The sequence below is a fragment of the Cetorhinus maximus genome, chromosome 1 (assembly GCF_964194155.1).
Source record: "Cetorhinus maximus chromosome 1, sCetMax3.hap1.1, whole genome shotgun sequence".
Classification (NCBI taxonomy): domain Eukaryota; kingdom Metazoa; phylum Chordata; class Chondrichthyes; order Lamniformes; family Cetorhinidae; genus Cetorhinus; species Cetorhinus maximus.
This window is the reverse complement of record NC_135879.1, coordinates 241,683,153-241,698,015: the sequence shown is the minus strand read 5'-3', so window position 1 is coordinate 241,698,015 and position 14,863 is coordinate 241,683,153. Positions and strand designations below refer to the sequence as shown.

At 43.5% G+C, this 14,863-nt stretch overlaps 1 protein-coding gene across 3 annotated transcripts in view; it reads right to left on the bottom strand.

The window, feature by feature from the left end:
• The window catches only part of LOC144688399 (exocyst complex component 6B), a 623,897-nt gene that overhangs the window by 294,960 nt on the left and 314,074 nt on the right, over positions 1-14,863 (bottom strand). For all 3 annotated transcript variants that reach the window (XM_078554888.1, XM_078554897.1, XM_078554904.1), the window contains exons 9-11: positions 7,968-8,051; positions 7,741-7,787; positions 2,683-2,803 (exon numbers count right to left, since the gene is read on the bottom strand). In XM_078554888.1, coding sequence (XP_078411014.1) covers positions 2,683-2,803; positions 7,741-7,787; positions 7,968-8,051 — 252 coding nt within the window. The remainder of the gene's footprint in view (positions 1-2,682; positions 2,804-7,740; positions 7,788-7,967; positions 8,052-14,863) is intronic.

Sequence of the window (14,863 nt, the reverse complement as noted above, 5' to 3'; positions counted from 1 at the left end):
GTATTTATATGGCTAGTCCAGTTCCGTTTCTGCTCAATGGTAATCCCCAGAATGTTTTAAAGTGGGAGATTCAGTAGTGGTAATGCCATTGAATGTCAAGGGGTGATGGTTAGGTTGGAGATGGTCATTGCGTGGCACCAGTGTTGCATGAATGTTATTTGCCACATGTCAGCCCAAGTCTGGATATTGTACAGGTCTTGCTGCATTTGGACAAGGACTGCTCCAGTATCTGAGGAGTCGCAAGTGGTACTGAACATTGTGCAATCATGTGCAATCATCAGCGGACATCCCTACTTCTGACCTTATAATGATTGTTGATGAAGCAGCTTGTTTGGGCCTAGGACACTACCCTGAGAACTCCTACAGTGATGTCCTGGAGCTGAGATGATTGACCTCCCAACAACCACTACCATCTTCCTTTGTGCTAGGTATGACTCCAACCAGTGGAGAGTTTTCCCCCTAAATTCTCATTGAAGGGAATCAACTGCTCCTTGATGCTACACTTGGTCAAATGCTGCCTTGATGTCAAGGGCAGTCACTCTCACCTCACCTCTTGAGGTCAGCTCTTTTGTTCATTCTTAGACCAAGATTGTAATGAGGTCAGGAGCTGAGTTGCCCCAGTGGAACCCAAACTGGGTAGCAGTGAGCAGGATGTTTCTGAATAAGTGCCACTTGATAACATTGTCAACAACCCATTCCATCACATTGCTGATGATTGGGAGTAGACTGATGGGGCAGTAATTGGCCAAGTTGGACTTGTCCTGCTTTTTGTGGACAGGACTTATTGGTGCAATTTTCCACATTGCCAGGTAGATGCTAGTGTTGTAGCTGTGCTGGAACAGCTTAGCTAGGGGCACAGCTAGTCCTCGATGTAGAAAATCATCAAATGATGTTACTAAATGGAAGAACAGGCTTGAGGGGCTGTATGGCCTATTTCCTATTTCTTACATTCTAATCTATAAAGAATAAAGTAATTGTCATGGAATACTAATTGAATTCCACTATTGGAATACATTGATACATCTCCTGCTGAACTTGGAAGGAGTGGGCAGGTGTCTTTTAAAGCCAGCATGACTGAGAAGTGGAGATGAGAGCATGGACCAACGTTCTGGTGCTTTTAATGGATGGGTAGAGCCCACAATAAGGCCTTTGCCCCAGTCTTCAGCCACTTGTATCCCACCTTCTGGAATTCTCTCCTTAGAGACCTCTAGATCTCTTGTTGCTTCTTATAAAGCCACCTGTTGATGGTCATCTCTGCTATTCTCCCAGCTTTGACTTGGTGTTAATTTTTATTCCCAAACTCTTCTGTGAAGCGACCAGAGATGTTTATCTGATTTAAGGTACCAAACAACTGCAAACTGTACTGTCCTATACTGGCTGGGGAGCAGCATTAGAAGTCTGGGTAGATGTCACATGGAGCTTGATCACCAGGGACACAAAGAACAACGAAGTAATAGAAAAGACTTGCATTTATATAGCACCTATTGCAACCTCAGGACATGCAAAAGTGCCTTTTAGCTAAGTAAGTACTTTCCTGAAGTGTGGCCACTGACATAATGTAGGAAATGAGGCAGCTAATTTATGCAAAGCAAAATACCACAGAAAAGCAGTGCGTTTAATTATCAACTTATTTGGTTCTCATGATGTTGGGAATATTGCCATGGCACTTTTACAGTCACCTGAGTAGGGCCTTGGTTTATTGTCTCATCTGAAAGACAGTACCTCTGACAGTTCAGTATTTTATTCCCATTACTGTGCTGGCATTGTCAGCCTAGAACTGAGAAGAGTAGACTGGCAGAGGGAGATTATGAATTAGGGGAAAAATTACAAGGGGTGTGACACCGCATGGCTATATATTCTACCCTAGAGAATTTACAGTCAAGCCTGATTCTGCCTTCCCCTGATAGAATGTCCATTTTGCTGCAGGGGCTACTGGGAGAGGTCAGCAGAGGAGGCGGGGGGGGATAGTTTTCCCTCTTGCTAATCTTCTAGTTTCCGTGGTTCACCTTTAAATACTTGAAAGGGAAAAATTTACAGAGCCATGGGGAAAGAACAAGGGGGTGGGACTAATAAGATGGATTTTTTTTAAAAAAGGAGTTCACAAAAGCATGATGGGCCAAATGGGCTCCTTCTGTGCTGTACAAAGTGGTAACCAAAAGTGACATTAAATAAACAAGATACATTGTGCTGTGAGTCTCTACTGACATCTATACTCACAACTACATAACAGCTTGCACATACCAATATGTCTCAAGGCATTTTGCAGTGGGACTAGGAAGCAAGAGATAAGTTAAGATGCAGTCGCAAGGTAGATTGGGAGGGCTTTTGAAGGTAGGGAGAGAGGTAGTCAGAGGGGTTTAGTGAGAATGAAAGGCTCGACAACTGATGAAGCCAAGAGGGAGGTGCAATGCCAGCGTGGGGAAAGTGGAGGCCTCACACTGATTCAAAGGGCTGCCGAAGATAAGGGTAGGTTGGGTATTATTCAATTTAACAAGCGGATAGAGCAGAAGCAAAATTATTCTTAAAAAAATAGAATCAGCAATAAGCTATATTCCGCTTCCATATTCAATAATGTCTTGCAATACAAGTAGTGCTTTGACAAGGTGGCGAGGAGGAACTGAAGCTGGGGGGTGGTGGAGGAGTGGAGCTTCAGTGGGGGCCAGGTTTCACAATCTCACTTACTGAATGAGTCCTGAGTGCCGACATGGTTTTGGACACCGCCAATTCCCACAGTTGATCAATGTACGCTCTGTTCACCAGGCCCTGCGTGGTGTGCAATATGTGGTCTTCAACTACAAAAAATCTGAAAGGAGAATTGGAACAAGACAGAATCGGACACAAAGTCGGTCAGTAAAACACACACATGCACAGTAAAAACACACCCTTGATTGCAACAGATACCCCAGACGGATTTAAGGCACGATTTGTTGCAGCGTTAAGCCTCGCAATGTAGGATATTACTAAACACCCGATTCCTGGCTTGCCTTCCTTCCATCCACATTCACACTTATCACAGATGAGGGCTGCTCAAGGTCAGCATCACAACAGTTTCTGTGATTTCTCTTCAATTAAAATTCATATTTGAACTCGTTGGGTCAGCGGAATATCAAATCTGGAGGAAGGGGAAGAGATATGGGAGAGACGCAGAAGAGGAGAGAGACAAAAAAGGGAGAGAAGAAAGGAGGTAAAGGGAAAGGCAGAGAAGGGAGGAAGGGGAGAGGAGGCGAGGGGGAGAGGTAGAAAAAAAGGACAGCAGGAAAGGGGGAATGGGGAGAGGGGCAAAAAGGGGAGAGGAAGGGGGAAAACATTGAAGGGGGAGGAGAAAGATAGAGGATGTAAAGGGAGAGGGGAGGGAAAAGGGAAAGAAGCAAGGGGGGACAAAGGGAGAGGAGAATAGGGGGAAAGGGAGGAGGGAATAGGCAAAAAGGGAAAGGAGGAGAGGTGGAAAAGGCAGAAGAGGAGAGAGAAAAAGGGATGGAAGGGGAGGAGGGCAAAGGGAGGTGGGGGTAAAGGGAGAGGAGGAGAGGAGGGAAAAAGGAGAGATGGGGTTGGGGGCACAGGGAGACGAGGAGGGGGAAAAGGGAGAGGAGAGGGTGGAAAAGGGAAAGGAGCGGGAGGAAGGGGAGAGAGGGAGGGGAGAGGAAGAGTGGAGAGAAGGAGAGGGAAGAGAATGAGAATGGAGAGGAGGAGGAGAGAAGGAGCAGGAAAGGGCAAAGGAAGAGGGGAAGGGGAGAGGAAGGGAGAAGGGGAAATAAGGAGGGGGAAAAGGAGAGAAGGAGAAAGAGGAGGGGGATAAAAAGAGAGGACACATTCACAGTCAATATTTCTACTGAAATGTATTTTTTAGCAGGACTTATTGGATAGCTTCTTGGAACAGGATTCTAACTCATAGGGGTTTTTTTCCCTATCCAACTCCACTGCTCTACTAGCATTCCAACTGAAAACCAGGATTGAGACCAAGACCTGGTCTGAATGAGTCAGGTACACCTCACTATTAACCAGCAGAACCAGTGGGAACATCGTAACGCAGAACACCAATCCAGATTACTACCTGAGCCACGAGCGAATTGGCACAGGGTCAATAAGATTAAAGAGGTAAATGCATGGCTCAGAGATTGGTGTGGGAGAAATGGGTTCAATTTCATGGGACATTGGCGCCAGTACTGGGGAAAGAGGGAGCTACTCCATTCGGGCGGGCTCCACTTGAATCATGCTGGGACCAGTGTCCTGGCGAATCGCATAACTAGGGTTGTAGATAGGGTTTTAAACTAAATAGTTGGGGGTGGGGGGGGGGAGGGTTCAGTTGCATGGAAATATAAAAAATCAAAGTTTAAGGAGAGGGTAAGAATGAAGATTAGTGGCGAGGCTGATTGTTACCAAAAAGTGAAAGGAAGGGACAGAGTGTGTGAACACCATATTGCACCAAAGAATCTTATAAGAATAGGGAAAATTGCCAAAGGGCAAACTTAAAGGCTTTGTATCTGAATGCGCGTAGCATTCGGAATAAAACTAATGAGTTAACAGTGGAAATAGAGATAAATAAGTACGATTTGGTGGCGATTACTGAGATGTGGTTACAGGGAAAACAGGTTTGGGAGTTGAATATCCAAGGGTGTTCAGTGTTTCGGAAGGATAGGCAGGAAGGAAAAGGAGGTGGTATAGCTTTGTTAGTAAAGGAAGTGATCAGTGCTATAGTGAGGAATGATATAGGCACTGGAGAACAAGATGTAGAGTCAGCCTGGGTAGAAATAGGAAATAGCAAGGGAAAGAAGTCCCTGGTGGGAGTAATCTATAGGTCCCCAAACAGTAGTTCAGCAGTAGGGCACAGTATAAACCAGGAAATACTAGGAGCATGTAAGAAAGGCACGGCAATAATCATGGGTGATTTTAATATGCATATAGACTGGGCTAATCAAATTGGCAAGGGTAGCCTCGAGGGAGAGTTCATAGAGCGTATTAGAGATTGTTTCTTGGAGTAATATGTTGTGGAACCAACCAGGGTGCAGGCTATTCTCGATTTGGTTTTGTGTAATGAGATGGGATTAATTAATGATCTCATAGTAAAGGATGCTCTAGGAAAGAGTGATCATAGCATGCTAGAATTTCAAGTTCAGTTTGAGAGTGAGAAACTCGAGTCCCACACTAGTGTTCCGGAGTTAAACAAAGGGAATTGCATAGGCATGAGGGCAGGATTGGCCCTAGTGGACTAGGCAGGAAGACTAGAAGGTAGGACAGTTGATGAACAGTGGCAGTTATTTAAGGAGATATTCAATTCCTCCCAAGTAAAATATATTCCAAAGAGGAAGAAAGATGGTAAGAGGGGAAAAAGCATCCATGGCTAAGCAAGGAAGTTAAAGATGACATAAAGGCCAAAAACTAAGGCATACCAAATTGCAAAGGTCAGTGGCAGGCTGGAAGATTGGGAAAACCTTTAAAGATCAACAAAGGGTTACTAAAAAAATAATAAAAAGAGCAAAGGTAAATTATGAAAGAAAACTAGCGCAAAATGTAAGAACTGATAGCAAAAGCTTCAACAAGTATGTAAAAGGAAAGAGAGTAGTTAAAGTGAATGTTGGTCCCTTGGAGGATAAGGCTGGGGAGTTAATAGTGGGGAACGCAGAAATAGCAGAGACGTTTAATCAATATTTTGCCTCAGTTTTCACGGTGGAGGACACTAGTACCAACCCAATAGTAACAGGCAGTGCAGAGGGTATAGAGAAGGGGGAACTTAGAACAATCACCATCACTAGAGAAAAAGTATTAAGCAAACTATTGGGGTTAAAGGGTGACAAATCCCCAGGACCTGATGGCTTACATCCCAGGGTCTTAAAGAAAGTGGCAACGGAGATAGTGGATGCATTGGCTATAATATTCCAAAATTCCCTGGATTCTGGAAAGGTTCCAGTGGATTGGAAAAATGCTAATATAACGCCCTTATTCAAAAAGGGGGGGGAGGCAGCAAGTAGGAAACTATAGACCAGTTAGTTTAATGTCTGTCGTTGGGAAATTGTTGGAATCCATTATTAAGGAAGTAGTAATGGGACATTTGGAAAGTCAAAATGCAATCCATCAGAGTCAGCATGGTTTTATGAAAAGTAAATCGTGTTTGACTAATTTGCTAGAGTTCTTTGAAGATGTGACAAGCAAAGTAGATAATGGGGATTCTGTAGATGTAGTATATCTGGACTTCCAGAAGGCCTTTGATAAGGTGCCACACAAAAGCTTAATACACAAGATAAGATCACACGGAGTTAGGGGTAATATGTTAGTTTGGATAGAGGATTGGTGAACCAACAGAAAGCAGAAAGTCGGGATAAATGGGTCTTTTTCTGGACGGCAAGCTGAAACTAGTGGGGTGCCACAGGGTTCGGTCCTTGGGCCCCAACTATTTACAATCTATATTAATGACTTGGATTCAGGGATAGAAGGTACTGTAGCTAAATTTGCAGATGACACCAAAATAGGTGGGAAAGTAAGTTGCAATGGAGAAATAAGAAAGTTACAAATGGATATGGACAGGTTAGGTGAATGGGCCAAAATGTGGCAGATGGAGTTTAACGTGGATAAGTGTGAGGTTATCCATTTTGGTTGGAAGAATAAAAAGGCGACTTATTGTTTAAATGGAGAGAAACTTCAGAATGCTTGAGTGCAGAGGGATCTGGGTGTCCTCGTGCATGAATCACTGAAAGCTAGTATGCAGGTACAGCAGGTAATAAGGAAGGAAAATGGAATTTTGGCATTTATTGCTAAAGGAATAGAGTATAAAAATAGGGAAGTGTTGTTACAACTGTACAAGGCATTGGTGAGACCGCACCTGGAGTACTGTACACAGTTTTGGTCCCCTTACTTGAGGAAGGATGTAGTTGCATTGGAGGCAGTTCAGAGGAGGTTCACTAGATTGATTCCAGAGATGCGGGGCTTGTCTTATGAGGAGAGATTGAGCAGTTTAGGCCTATACTCACTAGAGTTTAGAAGGATGAGAGGAGATCTAATTGAGGTATATAAGATATTAAAGGGGATAGACAAAGTAGACGTGGAATGGATGTTTCCTCTTGTGGGACATTCTAGAACGAGAGGCCATAGCCTTAGGCTAAAGGGTGGTAGATTTAAATCAGAGATGAGGAAGAATTACTTTTCTCAAAGGGTCATGAATCTGTGGAATTCACTACCTCGGAGTGCAGTGGATGCACTGAATAAATTTAAGGAGGAGATAGACAGATTTTTAATTAGTAACGGGTTGAAAGGTTGTGGGGAGAGGGCGGGAAATTGGAGTTGAGGCCGAAATGAGATCAGCCATGATCGTATTGAATGACGGGGCAGGCTCGAGGGGCTGAATTACCTACTTTTTGTTCTTATATTATGTTCTTATGTAATGTGTTGAACGCATTCTCAGCCTAAAATGCCATTGATAACTGCAGATTTGTAAAGAGGGATTTGAGGGAAGGAAGCAAACAAGGTCGGAGGGTGGCGGGGGGGTAACTGGACCAACTGAGATGGGGAGAGAGAGAATGTGAACATGAGATGGGGAATGGGAGATGGTCAGAGAGAAAATAAGTCAAAATGGGGGAGGCACAAAGGAAGGATCCCGCATTTAGAGAAACATCCTGGTGGCAAAAATCCTCTCCTGGAAAAAAAAACCAACACAATCCCTCCACTAATGAATACCACTCCAAAATGTAAATAACATTTAGAACATAGCACCAGTAGAACTTTTTCTTTGCATGAAAAACATACACTCACCCTACAATTTGATTAAAATACCTCCTGTAGCCGTCTAACGTTTCATGCTGCAACAAGACAAGCATTTTGAGTTAGGACAATAAAGGACTGCAAAAATAAAGCATTTTAAAAAAAGGGTCATACACTGGCATGCTCAGTAATTCAGGGCAAAAACAAAAAGGAATACTGTTTCATCAAGGTTAAAATGCTCTTTGGTTAATGGAAATGAAAGGGGAGATTATTCCTACCATGTTGGAAGGGGGCTGCAGGACTAAGCGGGCCTGTTTCTTTCTTTGTTTCCTGTAGTAGTTCTCAAATGTATCTTGGGCACCCTGGAGAAATGAAACAGAAGAAAAGGGGATGTGTGTTGGAGTCGGGAGCGCGTGAACACATTTTTAAGGACTGACAAAAGCAGGTTTGTTGTCGAAAGCCAGACACCTTTAACCAAGGCTCCTGTCTACACAATGGGCTTCCCATTTAGACAGGAGCGCCCCGAAACCTCCTTCCCCTCAACCACTGTATCCCAATTGCTCCCATTATCTGAAGCACCCAATTACCTGACCTCCATGAATGGACATTTCCGCTCATTAAAACCTGCCTTTGTAATTTATCAAAAAAGCTAAAAGCGAATGTTCTCAGCTTTGGGGTAAATTATAGAATCTGACAGCACAGAATGAGGCCATTCAGTCCATTAGGAATATGCTAGCTCTAAGAAAAAGCTATCCAATAGTCCCACTCTTCTGCTCTTCGCCTCAAAGCTCTTCCAATGTGTACCCTTCAATTGTTTATTCAACTCATTTTGAAAGTCACAGCCGAATCTGATGCAACCGCTCTCTCAGTCCCATTCCAAACCATAAAAAACTTCCTGAGGAAAAAATATTCTCTTCATCTTCCCCTCAAGAAAGAGAGAGAGAGAACACAAAGAGGAGTGATGAAGGTAGTTCAAGATGCAGCTATTTTTGCTGCAGAAAGATTAAAGAAATCGGTCTTGTGTCCTTAGCAATAGGAGAGACTCTGAGGTGATTTAAATGAAGTTTTCAAAGTTAGGAAAGGAATTGGTAAAACAATTATGGAAAATGTTCACAATTGCAGCTGAAACAGGCACAAAGTTAGATTCGGGATAAGAGAGGAAGTTAGGCTGAATACTATCAATCAAAGAGTAACAGGATTGTGATTAAATTATCAGGGAAGAAACCATCAGTGAATATAAATGAGTTCAAGGGACAATTACATAGAAGGAGTTGAGGGATGATGCGGAAGAGTGGTAAGCGGAGTTGTATGGTGAAGACAGGTACGTGGGATTAAAGTATCAAAAGACAGGCATGTTAGGCCAAATGGTCTTTTCTTGTTCCTAAAACTTCTCATTCTAATGAACAGCAATACAGTAGCAGTGATTTCAGTAGCAACCCTAGTGACGCCATTCTAGGCCTTTAAAACATTGAACTCCACAAAACAGGGTGTTATTTTTCGCAAGCAGATTTCCTGTTTCCATTCATTGCAAAAGAACAAACTATAACCGGTTTTTACAAAAAAAAACACAGACGGGACAAAAGGGGTTTTAAAGTCTAAATGACTCAGGACTGTGGCTGATTTTAATGAGAAGACCTTTCTCCACCCTCCTTACCACCACCACCACCCCCCACACCCGCGCCCCCCACCACCCCCATCCCCCCCCCCCCTCCCCCCACCACCCCATCCCCCCGAGCACACAAAACAACTATTTACAATTATTGTTTTTGTTTAAAGTTTTAAATTGCTGTAACCTTAAGTGGCTCCATAATCCCCTGATGTTTTAAGCTCGGAGTGAATGTTCTTTATCTAATTGGGTAGTGTCTTTGCATGGTCGCTTGTATTAAGATCTCTCTGGGGGTGAGGCAGAGCAGGGGGTATGTATGGTGAGGGTAGGGAATTTGTTCAGAAGCATTAATGGTGCTTGCAACGAGAGAAAACGGTGTCGTTGAGAGCCGGGAAATAGATGCAGTCTGCGTTCTCGCTGCTTAACAACTTCAATTTATATAATTTATATAACGTAGTAAAATGTTCTAAAGTGCTTCACAGTAGCATTAAAATTTGACGTGGAGTCACATAATAATATTAGGATAGATGACCAAAAGCTTGGTCAAAAAGGTAGGTTTTCTGAGTTTTAAAAAGGAGAGAGGAAGAGGGGCGGAAAGGTTTAGCGGGGAAATTCCAGTGCTTAGGCCTAGGCAGTTGGAGGCATGTCCACCACTGCTGGAGTGATTAAAATTGGGGTGTCTAAGAGGGCAGAATTAGAAGATCTCTCAGATCTCAGAGGGTCGTAGGGCTGTAGGAGGTTACAGAGCTAGCAAGAATCCTGTGGGTAGCTGGTGAAGATGTGGGTGGACTGTGTGTGAAAGGAAGACAGCCATAGGATCTTAAAGCACAGAAGGAGCAAACAATTCCCCTCATCGCACCTGTGAAAGTTTTTGAAAGAATTATCCAATTAGTCCCAATTTCCAATCTTTCCCCATTGCCAAACAAATTTATCCTTTTTAAGTTTATATCCAATTCCTGTCAAGTAGTGCCTTCTAGATGGCAAAAAACTTGGTTCTGGGAAAAAAAATTCTCATTTTTACTCTGGTTCTTGTGTCAATTATTTAATATCAGTGGCTCCTGATTATTGACCCAGTGGAAACAGTTTCTCCCTATTTACGTTACCAAAACCACTCAATAAAATCCCTGCTTTACCTTCACTGCTCGAAGGAGAGCAACTCTGATTTCTCTGGTCTCTCCACTGTTCGACAGCAAGTTAAGTTTTAAAGAAACTTAAATCAAAAAATCAGGGCAAGAAATCTTGGGGCGTTTAAAGATTTCCTTGCCCCTCCCCTTATCAAGGTCGGATCTTGCATTAACAACAGCTTTGCAAGCAGCTTACCCGAGCAACCAATTTTCACTTGTGAAGCTGCACTGCTCACGTCAATCCCTTCTAAGTTTCTTTTTGCGTTACCTCTCAGCTTGGTATGATTCTCACTTCCTCATCAGGATGCTGTCAGGCCTGCTGAGTTTCTTCAGTACTTTGTTTTTTATTTCCGTTCGACCAGTGTACTGGCCAACATTCCCCTCTCATCCAACTACACCAAAATCAGATTAATTGGTCTGCTTGTGGTATCTTGCTGGATTTTCCTAATAAACTGCACTTCAAAGTAATGAATCGTCCACGAAGAGCTTTGAGACCTCCAAAAGTGCTACATAAATTTTAAACTCTCTTTCCAAATGAGGCTCCCATAAGGATTTTACAGTGAGTTGCTGGCAATGCCATTCCTCAGGAGAGCAAACAACGCATTCGGCATCACCCTTTGAAGGACCAGGTAGCATTGCTTTGAAGGGGAATTAAAATAGGGAATGGTTTTGAAACAAGCTGTTGATTTGCCACCTCTAACAAACGCTGTTTAGTGGATATAAGTAAATCAGAGGTCTATTGCAGTTCTCCCAGCCGCCGCTTTTGCGGAGGATTTGTGCAAAACACGGAGAAAATACTATGCCATTTCTCTGGCAGGGCTGTCCAGAAGTCTCCAAAAGGAGTTACAGCAGGCAACTGGGACAATTCTATTGGAAATTGATTGAAAGCAAAAATCTCACATTCTATATAGTAGGTCCCTCTTCATCAGTGGTGTCAGTGGAATTTCAGATTACTTGGGAGCAATGATAATTGAAAACAAAAATCAGAGACAATACCAAAGGGTGAAAAAAATAGGAGGGAAGGCATAGTAAAAGGGGAAAAAGTAAGGCCAATTGTACAAGGCAGCGAAGATTGGTGAGGCAGCAGTGAGGAGCGCAGGAGGAACGGGTTAGAGTTGAGAGAGCGTACAGTGAGCTTTGATTTCAACACACCCAGGATGCCAGAGGGTGGAAGCGTGTGCTAAGCAGGGACTTTGCAACACAACAGTAATGAAAGGAGAAAAGCTCAAAGCAGCACTGACCACGGCAGCATTAAGAGGAGAGAAAGATGGGTTTAGAAGCAATGGGGAGCTGGGTCGTTGGATAGCGCCAGGCTCCACCAGCACAAGCTCGGATGCCTGGCGCCGTCTTTTGAGTCCACAGCCTGGCTAGCATGGAAAGGAGAATTCTTTAAGACTCGGGGGTTTGTGACATAGCAGTTTAGCTATTTAGCTCATTGCAGCTTAGAGGCAAGGAACAAAATCTCTTTAACAAAACTAATAAGGTCAGCACTCGCAGCATTTTCAAAACATAATCACATGCTAAGAAAACAAGTGTTGTAATGACCTGAAAAGCTAAAAGCATGATTGACATAATGTTGGAAGATCAGAGTTCCCTGGCAACCCTTGAATGTTGGATTGACGGTGTCTTGTTATATTCAGTTTTGGACACATTGTGCCTACTGGATATCTTTCAGTGAACCCTGAATTCTGCCAAGTTATGCTCTAGAATTCCTAAGCAGACAGTGCATCAACTACAAACTGCATATTCATACGGTATATTAATGTAACTGTAGTCATCATCCTTTGCACACAAGAGATTCTGTCAGTTTTGTGACTGTGTACTGGATAGTCTGTGGATAACATAACACGCTTGTGGAAGAAGTTATAGCCTCCATATTTTTAAAGTGGTTTCTTTGTTGAACGCATCTGGTTGCAAATAACTGTGTCACCCTTCCTGCACAGGAGCTGACCACAGCATTCAACCCCGGAAGGACCAGCAACTTTACAAACGGGCAAAAGGCGGACAGACTTGGGGTCTGGGTTTTATTCCAGTAGTTGGACTTGTGCCCAGGCCAAAGCTGTACCTATTCATGCTGATCCCTTTTACTCTATCCTCCTCTCTTGTTCTTGCCATCAACTATTTTTAAAACTCATTTTTGCTTTGTTGCCCTTATCATTCCCCTGCTCCATCCACTCCTTGGGCTATTTCTTGACTTTCTTTTTCATAATCCTGCTGCTCCTTCAATCCATTCTCCTTGCTATAAACTGTTTTCCTTCTCGTGTTCTCTTCTGCTCTCTCGCTCTCATCTTTCCAACAGTAGGCCCCCAACCAATCCCCAGAGACCCACATACAGCTTTGTCCTCTGCTCCTCCAAATTCCACTGCAGGAATTGGTGTACAATTTGCACCTTTTTTTAAATGTATTTGTTCATGGGATGTTGGCATTGCTGGCAAAGGCAATTTATTGCCTTTGAGAAGGAGTGGTGAACCACCTTCTTGAACTGCTGCAATCCCTGTGGGATAGGTACACCCAGAGTGGTGTTAGGAAGGGAGTTCCAAGGTTTTGACCCAGCAACAGCAAAGGAATGACGATATAATTCCAACTCAGCATGGTTTGTGACTCCGGAAAAGAGCTTGCAAGTGGTGGAGTTCACACATGTCCTTCCAGGTGGGAGAGATCATGGGCTTGGAAGGTGATGTTGAAGGAGCCTTGCTGAGTTGTTGCAGTGCATCTTGTATATGGTACACACTGCTGCCACTGTGTGTCAGTGGTGGACGGAGTGAATTTTTAAGGTACCAATCATGTAGGTCGTTTTGCGCTGGATGATGTTGAACTTCTTAAGTGCTGCTGGTGCTTAGTTGGGGGAGATGGTGGCATAGTGGTATTGTCACTAGACTAGTATTCCAGAAGACCCAGGGTAATTCTCTGGGGACCTGGGTTGGAATCCTACCATGACAGATGGTGAAATTTGAATTCAATAAAAATCTGGAATTAAAAGTCTTATGATGACCACCATTGCTGATTGTCGTAAAATCCATTTAGTTCACTAATGTACTATCGGGAAGGAAATCTGCTGTCGTTACCTGGTCTGGCCTACATGTGGTTGACACTTAAATACCCTCTGAACAGGGCAATTAGGGATGGGTAATAAATACTGGCCTAGCCAGCGACGCCCACGTCCCATGAACGAATAATTTTTTAAAAACTCAACACAGGCAGGAGGTCACAGTCCTGACTTGTGCCTTTTAGATGGTGGACAGGGGTTTAGGTGGTGAATCACTCGCTGTAGAACGGCCAGCCTCTGACCTGCACTTGTAGTCTAAGTATTCCCTGTGGCTGGTCCAGTTGAGCTTCTGGTCAAAGGTGATCTCCAGGATATTGATTGTGGGGGTTTCAGCAAAGATAATGCCGTTGAACGTCAAGTGGAGGTGGTTAAGACTCTCCCTTGTTGGAGGAGGTCACTGCCTGGCAACTGTCTAATGATGACCTTGAAACCGTTGTCGATTGTCGTAAAAACCCATCTGGTTCACAAATGTCCTTTAGGGAAGGAAATCTGCTGTCCTTACCTGGTCTGGCCTACATGTGACTTCAGATCCACAGCAATGCGGTTTACTCTGAAATGCCCTCTGAAATGGCCTAGCAAGCCACTCAGTTCTCAAGGGCAATTAGGGATGGGCAATAAATGCTGGCCCAAACAGCGACGCCCACATCCAATGACCAAATTTTAAAAATTGCGTGGCTCAAATGTAACTTGCCATTTATCAGTCCAAACCTGAATGTTGTCCAGGTCTTGCAGTGTGCTTCAATATCTAGGGAGTTACAAATGGTTGTGAACACTGTTAATCATCAGGGTACAACCCCCTCATCTGACTTTACGATAGAGGGAAGGTCATCGATGGAGCAACTGACTATGGTTGGGCGTGGGGCCCTGCCCGGAAGAACCTCTGCAGGAATGACCTTCCACAATGACAGCAACAATCAACTTCCTTTGTGCCAGGTGTTATTCCAGCCAGTGGGGAGTTTTCCTCTTGATTCCCACTGACTTCAGTTTTACAAGGACTCCTTGGTGGTTTACTCAATCAAATACTGCCTTGATGTCAACGGCAGTCACTCTCACCTCATCTCTGGATTTCAGCTTTGTCCACATTTGGACCAAGGTTGTAATGAAGTCAGGAGCTGAACAGTCCTGACCTCATGAGTGCCCATGATGAGTAAAGAATAAAATTGTGGAACAGAAAAAGGTAGCAAATTTCAGTTGAAAATCACAAGTTTCACGAGCAAAGTAAGATACAATTCATTGGTGCTTTAAAAAAACATATTTGAATTTCCAGTAAATGGAGTTTAAAAAAAGAACTTGCTCAAACTGTATTTAAATCTCTTTCCTGTGGTTTCTTTTAACAATTCACAGATCCACCATGATATCATAGAATAGGAAAGTTCCGAATGCTCTCCTTGGAATAGA